At 35.2% G+C, this 13,899-nt stretch overlaps 1 protein-coding gene across 8 annotated transcripts in view; it reads right to left on the bottom strand.

The window, feature by feature from the left end:
- ANKS1B (ankyrin repeat and sterile alpha motif domain containing 1B) overlaps positions 1-13,899 on the bottom strand; it is a 450,932-nt gene that overhangs the window by 313,202 nt on the left and 123,831 nt on the right. For all 8 annotated transcript variants that reach the window (XM_050896179.1, XM_050896188.1, XM_050896196.1 and 5 more), the window contains one exon: positions 3,851-4,016. In XM_050896179.1, the coding sequence (XP_050752136.1) occupies positions 3,851-4,016 (166 nt within the window). The remainder of the gene's footprint in view (positions 1-3,850; positions 4,017-13,899) is intronic.

Genomic DNA, 13,899 nt, shown 5'->3' with positions numbered 1-13,899 from the left:
TGAAAAGTCCTCTCTAATTCCTAACGATACTCAATAAGACCTAAAAATATTTTAAGTAGTACTGGCCATCATTCACTATTATTAAAAATCTAGCATGTAGACTGACACCTGGTCTCACTCCTAAGGGAGCTTCTGCAGAAGAAACTATAGAGGCAGACTGAAAGAGATGTGATCTCTTTATTGGGTATGGACACACACTTAACGCCAATGAAAAAAATATATTTATTAACATTTCTTCTGTAATGTAGTTCAGATTTCATTGACTATTTCTGCTAAATAAAGTGTATGACATTATGAGGTGCAAGGATGGAGTATGGTACAAAATGGTCAAGCTACCAGGGATGCACGTTAAGTCTGTAAGGGTCTTCAACAGCACAGGCCCAAATGCAGCATGGTGCTGCACCTAAACTTCTGCTACCAGTATTCTAGACACTAAACAACGGATCAAAAACACACTAACTTCATGAATTATTAGAATGACCCAGTGGCTTGAGCTTCAGCCATTTATTAAAAGTTTACACCTTTTCCAACATGATTTGTTGCTATTGTTCACAAAATTTAATTACATCCTTAAGATCAAAAGGGCAACACTAATGTGTGCCTTACGAACTAATAAAATTTTATGGTTATTTTTCAAGGTTAAATATGTCATGTGATTTCTTTTTATAATGGAAGGGCAGTCTAAAAATTAAAATGATTAGTAGAAATGTCTAGTTTAAGGAATGAGGATACTGTTCTGGAATAGCCCAACAGAAAGATTAGTAAGATTGATTCATGAATCAATTCATTTATGAAATTAATTTTATGAGATTGATTTATGAAATTTTAAATCCAAATTTATATTTTACTTTTAGCAGAAAAATTTTTCTCAGAGTGCAGTATTTCAGAATATTCCTATCAAGTCTTAACTGTTGGTTTAAAAGCAGAGATAGTGACAGAGATGCTAACAGTCTGCCAACCTTGTCCTATCAATATACTGCAGAAACAAAGAACAGCTTAACTTGAACTCAGACACACATACAGTCTTTTTTACTCTTAGATCAGTCCTAATTAGAAGCAATTGTTTTAACTGCCAGCATAAACCAATAATGTAACTGTTCTTCTTCCTATATAAACTTAATTTCTTGCGAACAGACATAAAACTCACACAACACAGGATTTCAGAAGTGGAAGTAACAAACTTCATGACTACTTTTATTTCCTTTCTGTTCAGTTTTCTCCCTTATATCTAACAATCCTTTACCATTTGGTGTATGGAGTTCTCATCCTCTGCTATTCCCTACCAGTTCAAGAATAAGATTCAGGAAATTAAAAATAATATGGAGAACTACAGAGCAGTCTGTTTTTTTCCCCAGTAGACCAGAGAATGATGACCGGCAAGGTGACTGTTCCCAACCTGTTAGGAGTTTACTGGCAGGGCAGATAATAGTTACAACATGCAGCTCTACAGCTTGAAAGGCCAGCCAGAATGACCTTTCCTCTCAATACAGAAAAGGAAAATTTTCAATCACTGAGTGCAGTCAGTCTCACTTCTACTGCCAAGAGGTAGTAATACCCCAGACAGTGGGGAGAGTTGATCAGAGTGTCCTACCACCTAGGGAAAGGAGACTGACAGATGCAATTTTATGTTCAAAGTGCTGCCTCATGCTCTGAAATGAACTCTACACATGACATAGTAGAGCAATTTGAAACAGTATTGCCAAAGTCAGCATGTCTTAGTGATACAAAACCAGGGAAATTCAAGAAAAAAGGCATGCAAATTAGATATTTGTTTTAAATGAATGATCGCTGTAATCATATGCAACTCATTCAAGCAATAAATCTGTATGAACTGAAGTGGCAGGCTGACATTCACATACAATTATGCGTAGTGTTAAGTACCTTATAACTGTGAGTGACATGGTTGATTTCATTTGGGCCATTTGTAGTATAAGATAACAGCCAACATGATTACAGATATGGCTTACAAGCCAGGCCAGTTAGATAACTACTACGTTTATAGCTTAAAATAAAATCACATTTTGGAATCTGCTCATCTATACAGCCAAATGTTCTTCCCGATAAAATGCCAAGGAAAAGATCATAGTGGTATATGGAAAACTAAGACAGAAGGAATTACAGTACATTTGTATTGTCAACTCATTGACCTTGTTAGATCTTATATAGATGATGAGTGCCCTCGTGAATGTTCTACAGCTTCCTTGGTTATTCTCTGAGCCTCTGATACACCCCATATGTAACCATACACAAAACATATTTCCCGATTAAGACCTAAAAATGTCCTTTCTAGGATCTGTTTTTTATACGGATCTTAATGGACTTACTATGCCTAAGAAAAATGCTTATGTTCAGCAGACAGCACAATTCCAAAGCCTGGTATTTTAACTAGCGAAAAGTCTATCTTTTTTTTTTCAATACTAATTACAATGGAAAGCTTTGTAGTTGAGCCCCATTACTACGGAGGCAGATAATGAACTCCCTCGGCCAATTTATGGTGTAGGGGTATGGCAGTCTTCCCATTGCAATAAGTATGTTTATGGTGATTAATCAAGTAGAAGTCTGAAAAACAAGGATAATTTGGCATTTTCTTCCTTTACTGAACGACAACCCATAATATTGTCCTGGACAGTCTGCTAATTTTTTAGATTATCAGAGCCAAAAAAACATCAACAAAGTAAACCTTCAGTTACACAAGCAGTCATGATGATGTTCGAGTCAGATCCTGGTCCACTCTGTGCAACTATGCTATAAAGATGCTATCTTATTTTGTGCCACCTCTTAGATCACTGTTCACAATGCAGGTTCCCTCAAGTCTTCTTTAGCCCAAATTTTATGGAGAGGTGGGAATTATGATCCACTCCACCTTACCTTGCAGACTCCAAAGCCATATCTTGATATCTGGCCCTCATATACTATGCATGACATAGCTCTGGCACTCTTCCAATACTAGTTCAGCTGTGAAATCAAGAAGGTGCTTCCCCTTACACAGACTAGATAGGTAACATGATGTTAGTCAACCATCATCTATCATTCTTGTATATTTCCCAAATCATGATTCATAATCAAGACAGCACAGGTCGAAAAGTCAATTGCTCATTTCAAATAGGTCTGTGCTGCTGAGAACTGTCATTTGTCAAAGCAGACTCTCAGTCCAATTACTTACAGCAAAATGATTATATTCTGAAATTCCTGTACCAGGTGGTGACTAATGAAGAGTTCAAACAAGGGTAATGGAAGCAAGCATATAATTTTGGAGAACATAAACAGAGTCCTTACAGATAACATCATTCATCTGACTCAGCATAATTCCATTGTTTTGTAACTATCGTAACTCATTGCTGTTCAAACCTGTATAATACAAACAGCAGTCTGCCAAACTCTCATTTAATATTTCTATCAATTCTCATTCACTGTTTCATTTTCAAAAATGGAGCAGATCTTCCTTTATGTAATATGAAAATACAGAGTACTTTAAATTTTGAATTAGTTGTATAATGCTGTTGCTAAGCACTTCATTAAAAAAACAGAAACAGGTTGGTAAATAGATTACTGCAAAAGGCTGGGCTTAAAGAAATTCGATTTCTAATTTGGCTTTTTGCAATCTTATATTTATCTAGGAAATTATTTAAACCTCTGCTTTGTTTTCCCTTCTACAGCATTTTGCTATTAATCTTTATTCTGATATTAAGCTCTTTTGGTAGCTAACGGAAGACTATAATCATGCTGTGATAAGAAAACAGAGTACTGTATTCTTAAAAATACAAACCTATACATTCTATATATAATTCTATACCTTCTATAACATTGCACTTACACCAAAGACTATGTAAAGGATTATTTGGTAATTTACCTGGTCTTGAGGAAGGAACTCTTGCTATCTCTAGGGAACAAGGTTTTTTGGTCACTGCTATGTCTATCGAATCACAAAGACTGCTGTCATTTTCTGAAGGAACTGCATCCAGAGGTACAGAGGGTATTGCTTCCAATGCATAACCTCTCTTCTTTGAATAAGATTCCTGAAATGCAAAAATTTAAGTAGGTAAGAGAGATATTTCTCAGATGACACAGGAAAAGAACCAGGTTCAATAACTCTGGCTAGCAGAGTTTAAAATTCAGCAAATTAAATACCACATTCTGCTGAAATCCAAATTGTAAAAGACTGGAAGAATTACTTGCATGCTAGAAAATAACATTTCCTGTTTCTTTAAATTTTTGTGTAATATAGTTCTTGTTTAGTTACAGAAAAGTCTTTATTCATCAGACTTTGTATTTAGCAAAAGCTCCAACATAACTGGTCTTGCCATACCTGCTTTGCTAGGTTCTAATTCAGGGGATGTCTCTTATTCAATTTTTTTTAATTATATCTCATGAAAGTGACAATTACATTAACCATTACAATTACTTTCTCTTTAGGGATGGTTTTACAATATGTTTATATTATATATAAGAAAGCTAAAGATATGCCATCTACATTTTGATGGCAGAATCCTAGGTTGTGAATGAAGATGAATTACTGCTCTGTATTTGAGTGAACAGCAATAATGGTGCAAGGTCCCTTAACAGTGATACATATAGTGAATTCCCATCATTAGCAAATGTTGAGGGAGGGAAAAAAGGAATTAGTCAGAAGTTTTGCTGGTACACTAAACTGTCCAATCAAGCAGACTGTCTCTGCTTTAGAACATGAATAAGAAGATACCATACAGTTCCACCAGAGTTTCTTGATTTGTGATTTATTTCCTTTAATCCCAGCAGAAAGCAATTGCATGGGCAAAGACATATTTCCACATCTTTCTTACATTGGACATATGGATGCCTGGGAAAGCCAAGCACTGCACATAAATCAAATATGATATAATAAAATGCAAAGGGCCAGACAGAACCCTGACAGTAAGATATTAACATAGCAATGCTCAGAAAATGATTGAAGAATATGATGACTAGAACAGGATGTGCAATAACAATTTCTTCAACAAGAACAACTCATATTACCTAAGGTAAACTATGGCTGTAGATAACAGTCCCTTTTTTAGGTAAATGATCTATACTGTTAGTCGATCATTACACTACCGAACTTTTTGCAGTTTTTCCTGCTCATGGTGTCGTGACCTGATTTTTATGAGAGTTCATAATCTGGTAATAATTCAAGGCCTCTCAAAGGATAGGGTTGAGATGGCAGAAACAGGAGTTCCACTTCAAAATTCTACTTGATGACTTCAGTAGAACCAAATTTTAAATCCTAGGTTAAACCACGACTGAATAAAGAACTTGAAAATAAATACTGGAAACAGTTAACAGGGAAAAAAACATACAACATAAAATAAACAGAATATTAACAAGAAACAGTTAACAGGCAAAAAACCAATACAAAATAATATAAGCAGAATACTAACAAGCATTTGTAACAAAAAATGAGTATGTACTAGCAAACAATACAAGATTAGTGGTCAGCATTCAAAAAACATGCCTAAAAGAGGAATGTGACTGTGTCTCTACCTCTTTTACCCTTTCCTGTTTACGTCTAGTCAGAGTATGAGCTCCCTGCGTTACCAATCTTACTGATACATAGTAACAGCAACCAGTTTCACCTAGCGGACTCTAAGGACATAATAAGGAATTGGAAAAGTTTGTAAGCGGGCTTACTGCAGCTCCAAATACAACTTTTTAAACTTAGGCCATCCCATTCCTTAAATGAATTTAATAGAAAATTATTCCTGTAGCCCACATCCTGGGGGGGGGGGGGGATGGGGGGGGGGGAAGCTATTTTTTTTAAATCCTACAAATAACACTTGCATAAAATGAAGCATGGATATTAGGAAGAGTACAACTGAAATCTTGACATTTACAAATATGCAGTTTTATTACTGGAATAAATGTGCATAAGTTGAAACCTTAGGTTTAAATTAGAGAAGACTTTAAAACCCTTGTAATTTATAAGTAACAGCACTGTTAACTCTGTATTATATCCCTGCCTTTTTATCACAATAAATATAGAAAATATTTCTCCCTAGACTGCACTGTGTAATGTGGAGGCATTGAAGTGGCTGAAATGCAACTGCAGGACAAGAGGAGGATTCCTTCCTACCTTGAAAAAAAGGAATTTCTACCTTGTCCATTTAAGTCTGCTGTAAAAAGACAGAGGCAAAAATTTATTTGCCAAAGCAATGACTAAAACAGCAGACTTCAATTTAATCCTTGTACATGCAAGTTTCTATAAGAGTAAGTCAGAATGCCAAAACCCTAGTAATAGCAAATCTGCCTAGAGAAGCCCATGAAGAAATACTGCAGCCTTAAAATTGTCACCAAACACTGAAGTGAAACCCTGCTCAGCTCCTGAATTCAGCTACATTAAAAAAACATTAAAAATTTATATACGAAACATAAGAATAGACATTGGATCATACTTTATGTCTATGTCACCCAATATTCTGTCTACAAAGGCAGCCAACAGTGCTGGCCTAGAGGACAGAGAGACCAGCACAAGACCAGGACAAGCATGTAGTAATACTTCTCCTCCTACAACTCTTTGAGGGTTCCACACTTCATAATCAAAAGGTGCTGACTTTGTTTTGCATGCCCACCAATCAAACTTTCTAGAATCACCTTCTCAAGTTGCCTTTAGAGCACGTCACTTTTTACAGTCTGCATGCACCCCATTTTGTTTTTAGCTATCTCACCAAGTTTGACATCCCTAATTCTTGTACTTTAGAAGACAATGAATGTTTGTTCTTTACTTATCCTCTCCTTGTGATTTCACAGACGTCTATCACACTTCCCTTGTCCTCTCCTTCAGGGAATGAGAAATTCGAATCTACTCACCCAGCTGATCCAGGCTTTTGACCACCCCTGTCACCCTCACCCTCTCAGTCTTAAGTGATGTGACAGGGATCAGATTTTCACATGGCATTCAAGATGAGGGTTTACCAAGTATTCATACTGACATAATGATGTTCCCTCTTTTATACTCTACTCCTTTCCTAATTGCTTTTAACATTCAATTTGATTTTCTGAATGTTATTCAACATTCTGTAATTAACACTGCAAGAATATAAATGTCAGAAAAGAATAAATAAAAGTGATGGGGTTACTGAGAAAATGGTTGGAATGTAAATTACTGACAAGTAAATTCTTCCTAAATCTCCCCCCTAAGAAAGCAAATATGATAATAGTATGCCAAGCAGAACTTAAATAAGTTAGAGTCAAAAAAGAATTGTTAATACTTTAAAAAGTCTGGAATTCTATCAACTGATTAAGTGAAGATGATAAGCCTTAATTAAAAAGTGCATATGTAGCAAAAAAAAGACAAACTTCTCATTGCTGGAGAAAAGCAACGTAAAGTCTTCTGGTTGCTGCAATGTGTTCTCCATTTTGCAGGTACTGAGCATATTCTAGAAATTTTTAAGCTCTAAAATAATTCAAGTTAGATGTTAGCAGATGACATAAAATTGTCTTCAAGTATCAGGCATCAAGCAATGTGATTCTGTTTTTTTTCTAAGATTAAAAGCTCTTCAGCATTCTTCTCAATAATATCAGTTCTGTTGTCTCACCTCACCCACTGAAATGAGCAGTAACTCTACAGTAATCCTACATGTCCTAGATATTTTCATCTGCATAATAAAACCTTCTAAAGAAATACTCTTCCATTATAGTTGAATAATCTTTAGTCCTGAAATCAAAATAATGAGTTTAATATTTTTAAATTAGAGATTATTCAATCTCAAATTTCTGTAAACTATTCCAGAAGTTGAAGATGACACATGTAACTGACCACCACTATCAAGTCAGAATTAGTTCTTATTCAAAATTACAACTTCATAAAAGTAATGTGCTGGGCTGCCAGTACACTAAAATAAGTATTTTTGTGGGAAGGATAAAAATACATACACAATAGAAGTGACAGAAAAAGAGAACAGTGAGAGTGGGTGAGTCACTGGGAAAGCATTAGAGAACAGTTGCCCGTACTGATAAAATATAAATTAGATTTTTGCCTTGTAGAAAGAAACAGCAATGTGAGATTGAAGTTGCAGAGCACATGCCAGGGACACACCATGGCCCTTACTCAGAGGCCCCCAGCCAGCTGGGTCTCTTCTGAGTGTATGCTTGATGGTATAATACCTATCGTATGTAATCTGAAACCTAAACAGGACTAGAAAATAGAAGGGGGGGCGGGGGGGGAGGGCAGGGGATGTGATTATTGATCAGTGGGAATGAATTTGCTTCTAAAACATCTATGTGGCAATTACAAATGGTTATATACAAGTATGAAACAATATTCCATAACATGAGTAAACCTTCAAAAACTACATGATGTTGAGTTAGGCCTTTTTCCACGTTTCTGCCAAGCTTCTAGCTACTGTTGCTTCTGCCTTCTAGATACTCTTGCATTCCTTATAAGAATCAATCTGAATGATGTATGCTCAAGGAGTGAGATATAAGCAGTATATACAAATTTGTGTTTGTATGACCTAAGAATAAAATGATAGAGGCTCAGTAGGCATTTAATCTGAACTGATGTTCTGACAAGAAGATAGAATTTGTATTTAACTGAAAATTTTTCATACCATCCGTCTCCTTGTCTATAGAAATCAGGTCAGTTGAAGTTTTATTACTTCCCTGGAACGTGGGACAACACATCAGTCAGACATGACTGCCAGATGAGCAACAGCAGAAAAACTGTTCTTTACAGATGTACTGTTACATCTCGTTCATCACATTCATCACAGTGATAATTCATGTAGGTATGTCGTGTCTCACCAGGCAATTAACTTATTTATAACTTATAAATTCTAAATTTATGAACAGTTGTCTTGACCTCCTGGAGTCTAGGCTATTCACAGTTGAAGGCCACATCATATCCTGTTATTTGAAAACTTACTAGATCTGGATTTGCCTAAGTCTCTCTTTTGATATATGACTTCCTTGTCATTAAACACTAACGGTCTTCACAATTTATATAAGGCACCTAATAAGAATCACAAAGGTTAGAAGAGATAGTTATTTTAGCCCTAAGGCACTTTTTTAGAATGTATGGGGAGCAAGAATGCCCCTATGCATATTTATACTTGAAAATATAAGTTAAGGACACTGTTTAGAAAAAGAATGATTAGGGGACAGTTTCAATGGTCTTAAATCATATTTTCAGATAATTCAGACTTTTAAAGAAAACTTTATGGCTATAATAACTGATTATCTGCAAACATATCAGAACAAGAAGTGGAAGTAAGATACCCAGGGTTTCCTTTCTTCTGAATAATAAACCTTAAAGAAGAAATATTCTTATAAATGTAGAAAGGAAGAATGCAATATATCTGCCATCTTTAGAAAATTTCTTTTTCATTTATATAGATAATGAAGAACTGCTATTAAATTCTGACATACCCCTTGAGATCCACCAGGGTATTGTATCTTCTCCCCCACCTTGTTGCATGCCAGAGGACCGGATAAAGAATCCAAGTGGCTCTTCTTCCATCGTAGTGGGATAAATTCTCCCTAGTTGTTCTTTAGGAGAGTACTATGATACTTCTATTAATAAAACTTTGGGGAGTTATTGATCCTAAATGTTCTGTCAACCCAAAGCTGATGATTACCATGAGAGTGAGCAATGACTATTGCATTTATCCCATTTATGTCACAGAATCATAGAATAGTTTGGGTTGGAAGGCACCTTTAAAGATCATCTAGTCCAACCCCCCTGCAATAAGCAGGGACATCTTCAACTAGATCAGGTTGCTCAGAGCCTCATCCAATCTGACCTTGAATGTTTCCAGGGACAGGGCATCTACCACCTCTCTGGGCAACCTGTTCCAGTGTTTCACCACCCTCATTGTAAAAAATCTCTTCCTTATATCTAGTCTGAATGTGTTTGCATCAAACATACTTCTTGATGTTTGTAAACAGACTGATGTATAACACTGTTGGATTGGGACACTTCACACTGAAATATTCATGATAAGTAACCAAAGGTTGCTGAGAGGAATCAAGAATTCAAGCACGAAAGAAGTCCTGACCGGTGACTGAAGATAATTAGGATAGTTTTTTTGACATGCAGCAAGGCGGTGGGAAGAATGCCTGAACCTGAAGGGTGTCGTGTAAATTTGTCACAATAATGTACTGAGCAAAAACAATTGAAAGTATTTCCTATGTCGTCATAACCCCAAAACACAATTAGATGGTGAAATATTTATTTTGACTGCCTCCATTGAAAGAAATCAGGAATATTACTATAATTTTATGGCTAGTAAAACCACTTTTATCTATTACTAATAATTTAACCAAAGTAATTTTTATAGTATCGTATAATTAGAATCATTTTTCATGAGTCAAAGTATGATAAATGTTCATTGTTATGACAGCTAGAAACACTTGAATATGTAATTTGTCATAGAACAGATAATAAGGTTCACTTCATGATATATTACAGAACCTGGAAAATCCCCAATAATCTCATTTAAGGGTAATGACACCGGAGGATCTACTCTGGTCTGCACAAAGTATTTATAATATAGATTTTAAAAGGGTATTCTCTTTTACCCTCTCACCAAGCATCTGAAAGAGTGGGTTTGCTGTTGTAGGAATAATACATGTACAGAGTTATCTGAAATAATTCTTTCCCTCCAGCACCTGAAACAGCCTTTGTGAGTAAGTTTCAGTAAGCCTTCCACAGAGCTGAGAAAAATGTTCATTTTAAAAAAACATGCTAGATCTGTTGTCCTGTATATTTATGTTGTTAGAAATGTAAAGATGATGTGTAATTTTTCAGAAGCCATTCAAAAAAAACTTAGATCTGCTTTTTCAAACTTTGCGTTTGAGGAAAAATGAGCATTATTTACATAGCACCCCAAATGTAGGTTTATCCTCTCCTTTTCAAATGCATATTTTCACATATCTTCTTTAGAATCTAAAATTTCATATGAAAACTCTACAGATGTCAATCCCTGAAAGCTAAAGGTTCCTACAAAGCTTTGCAATACAAAAATCACTGATGTAGCCTAAACTATAAATGTCTGAAAATATGGGTAAATTGTGAGCATAAGGAATGCAGTGTTAACCTCAGCAGCAGAAAATATCACTATATTTTATGCAGAGTTTTCATAATTCTATCTGGCAGATATTCAGAATTTCAAATGAAGTTAGATTGTTGTAGTCATGTTACATGCTTTCCCATGCATACAACATTCAGGCCATGAAAAAGAACAGATGCTTCCTCTAATAAATAACTCACTGTGATAAAGAATATACTGCAAGTCTACATAATCTGCTTTATGCAAATGCTAATGGTTGTGTGTGGCAATGTAGCATAATACAATAACTGGTTTAATAAATGATTCTTAGTTTAGCTGAACAAAATGCAATTACAAACTAGAAAGTAATTTCCAGGTTAAATATCCTCCATTTTTTTCCACTGTTTTCATGAACAATATTAAACAAAAAACATGTCTTGTTTGAATACCAAGCTATAGGAAAATGCCTATTTAAAATAAAGGCTATTATATTAAAAAGATAAAATAAGCTGAAACCTCAGCTCCATGGAAACAATACTTCTCTGCAAGTTGCTTATGCTCTAATGCCTAGGTTTTAAACACACACACAAAAAGGAGTTAGCTCAATACATGGGGCAAATTTTGGTAAACTAAAAAAATCAGGATGAAAAAATTAAGAATAGAATATTATGCATTACTAAGTACAATAACAAAACCACTAATTCATCTTTGTCAAAGTATTCAGATATCATTTCATTGCCAGAACTTCATATATGAAGGAGGGCCCATACAAAGTTTTATTTTCACACACCACTTTCTCTAGTAAGAGATAAAATAACTCATTGGAAAGTGAGAAGTTTGGGCCAGAAGATGTCTCAGAAGGTGAATGAAGAGGTTCAGAAGCGTGTCATAGTTTCAAGGGTGTCAGCTTCAAAGTTCAAAACACACAGAACAACAGTAGGAAGGCTCTTCTGGTACCTACTGTGGTCAGAAGAAAGAAACTGCTTTCCACTTTCCCAGAGACTGATAAATACATGTGTACTTTGTCAGGCTCTGGACTTCATTTGGTAACAGCCTCAAGACTTGAAAGTGGTTATGAAGGGACATTTTACACAATATCGGTTTGTTACATAATCAGATCTCTTCACTAAAAAAAAAAAGGGGGGGGGTGTTCTTATTTGTAAGAAAAGGATCACAACAGTTTTATAGAAAGCGTGGTAGATCTCCTGACTTACAGAGATCCCAATAGTATGCGACTAACCACTGACAGATTCATTTTGAGCATCACAAAAAAATTTTTTAAAGTCACCGTTGAATCACTTTCCCCTAAGCCAATAAAAGAAATATTTTCCACTTTGGGTTACTGTTTTTGAATGTGCCTGAGAGTAGGTGTGAAATATGCACAGAAAGAGTGAATGAGAATTTACAGTTCTGCCTTTGGACCATAAGGCAGTGAACCATTCATGCTTCTTCTCCCCAGCTGAAAGACCCATAGGCTTGGTCCAGCTCTTAAACGAGTTTTGTCTTCTACTCTACTAAAACCCACCAATCTTAGGTTTCCGATAGAAGCAGTGAACATGAAGTAAAAATAATCTCTCATATTATAAAGGCCGAAACCATAGAAAATGTTAGATATTGAGAAACTCTGAAGTGGAGTCAGTATTTACTAGACAGCAAATGCAGAAAAAAAATTAAACACACTATGTTAAGCAGACACGCTGAAATTTTCTCACATTTTATAGCTTCACTCCTATCAATTACTGTGCCAGTAAATGAAAAATATATGGCTTGCTATGGAGGGGAGAGAGGAACTGAGTACACCTAAGTAGATCTGGAAGCTAAACACATCATCTATGCGAACAGTAATTTTTACTATCAACATAAAGCAGAAAAGAACCCTAGAACTGTAAACTAACTTGATTGGAGGTCAGATAACATCACTAAAATGTGACTTTATGGAAGACATTTTCTTTGAAAAGAAAGCTTTACCACCAAAGTGTATTAATCCATTATCTGTTACGTACAATCTGTGCATTTTTAGAAAATATTCAGTATCTGCCCATGCATCTTGTTCTGAAGTTATGTAAAAACTTTCACAACTTTGCACAATAGAAACCAATTACTTGATGCCATACACAGTGGATTTAATAGAAGCTACAAATAAACATTTGCTATTTCAGGAAAGGGAATCTCCTGTGTTTAAAAGTTCTCCAGTTTGATACAGAAGAAATAAAAATTTAATTACGTTTGGTATAAAAGTTATTATTGCAATAGAGTAAGCCAAGAGTCTCTTAAAAGAAACTCCTCCTACACATGCTCCCACAGTAAAACGGAAAGAACAAGAAAATGTTTTTCCAAATATTTAAGTTATTGAAAGTCATATTATCAAAAATGAACAACTTTGTTGTGAATCATACCTTTATCTGGTACACAACTGAAGAGAAAATGAGATACAAATTCAACAGAAGAACATTTTGAAATTGTTCTTTAAAGGTCCCAGGATGCATGCAAAATTTGTAAAAGTTAGTACTTTCTAATTAAATAGGACCAAATAACCATTGTCTACAGTAAGCATGGTACTTCAGCAGTGTGAAAACTGCACCTAACAGTAAAAGACAATCAGAGGGAAACTAAATTCATACTGTAAGTTAGAATCAGTATTTAAAAACTGTAAAATAAATTATGCCATTATAACAGGAGAAATATGCACAACAGTAGTAGACAAATGTTAATACAATGTTGTCTGTATCTCCTATGTTCTTAAAGAACCCGGTAATTTCCTATTTCAAACCATAGTTCAGAACCATAGTTCTGAATGGGACCCTATGAACTCTGCTGTTTCCTGGCCAAAAATGTGCCAAAACCCACTAACATTCATAACATGAATATTTAGCTTTATGGATACAAAAAGTTCCATCAT

This window comes from Gymnogyps californianus, chromosome 1 (genome assembly GCF_018139145.2).
Source record: "Gymnogyps californianus isolate 813 chromosome 1, ASM1813914v2, whole genome shotgun sequence".
Lineage (NCBI taxonomy): Eukaryota > Metazoa > Chordata > Aves > Accipitriformes > Cathartidae > Gymnogyps > Gymnogyps californianus.
The sequence above is the reverse complement of the archived record's forward strand: the minus strand, read 5'-3'. Positions and strand labels throughout refer to the sequence as shown.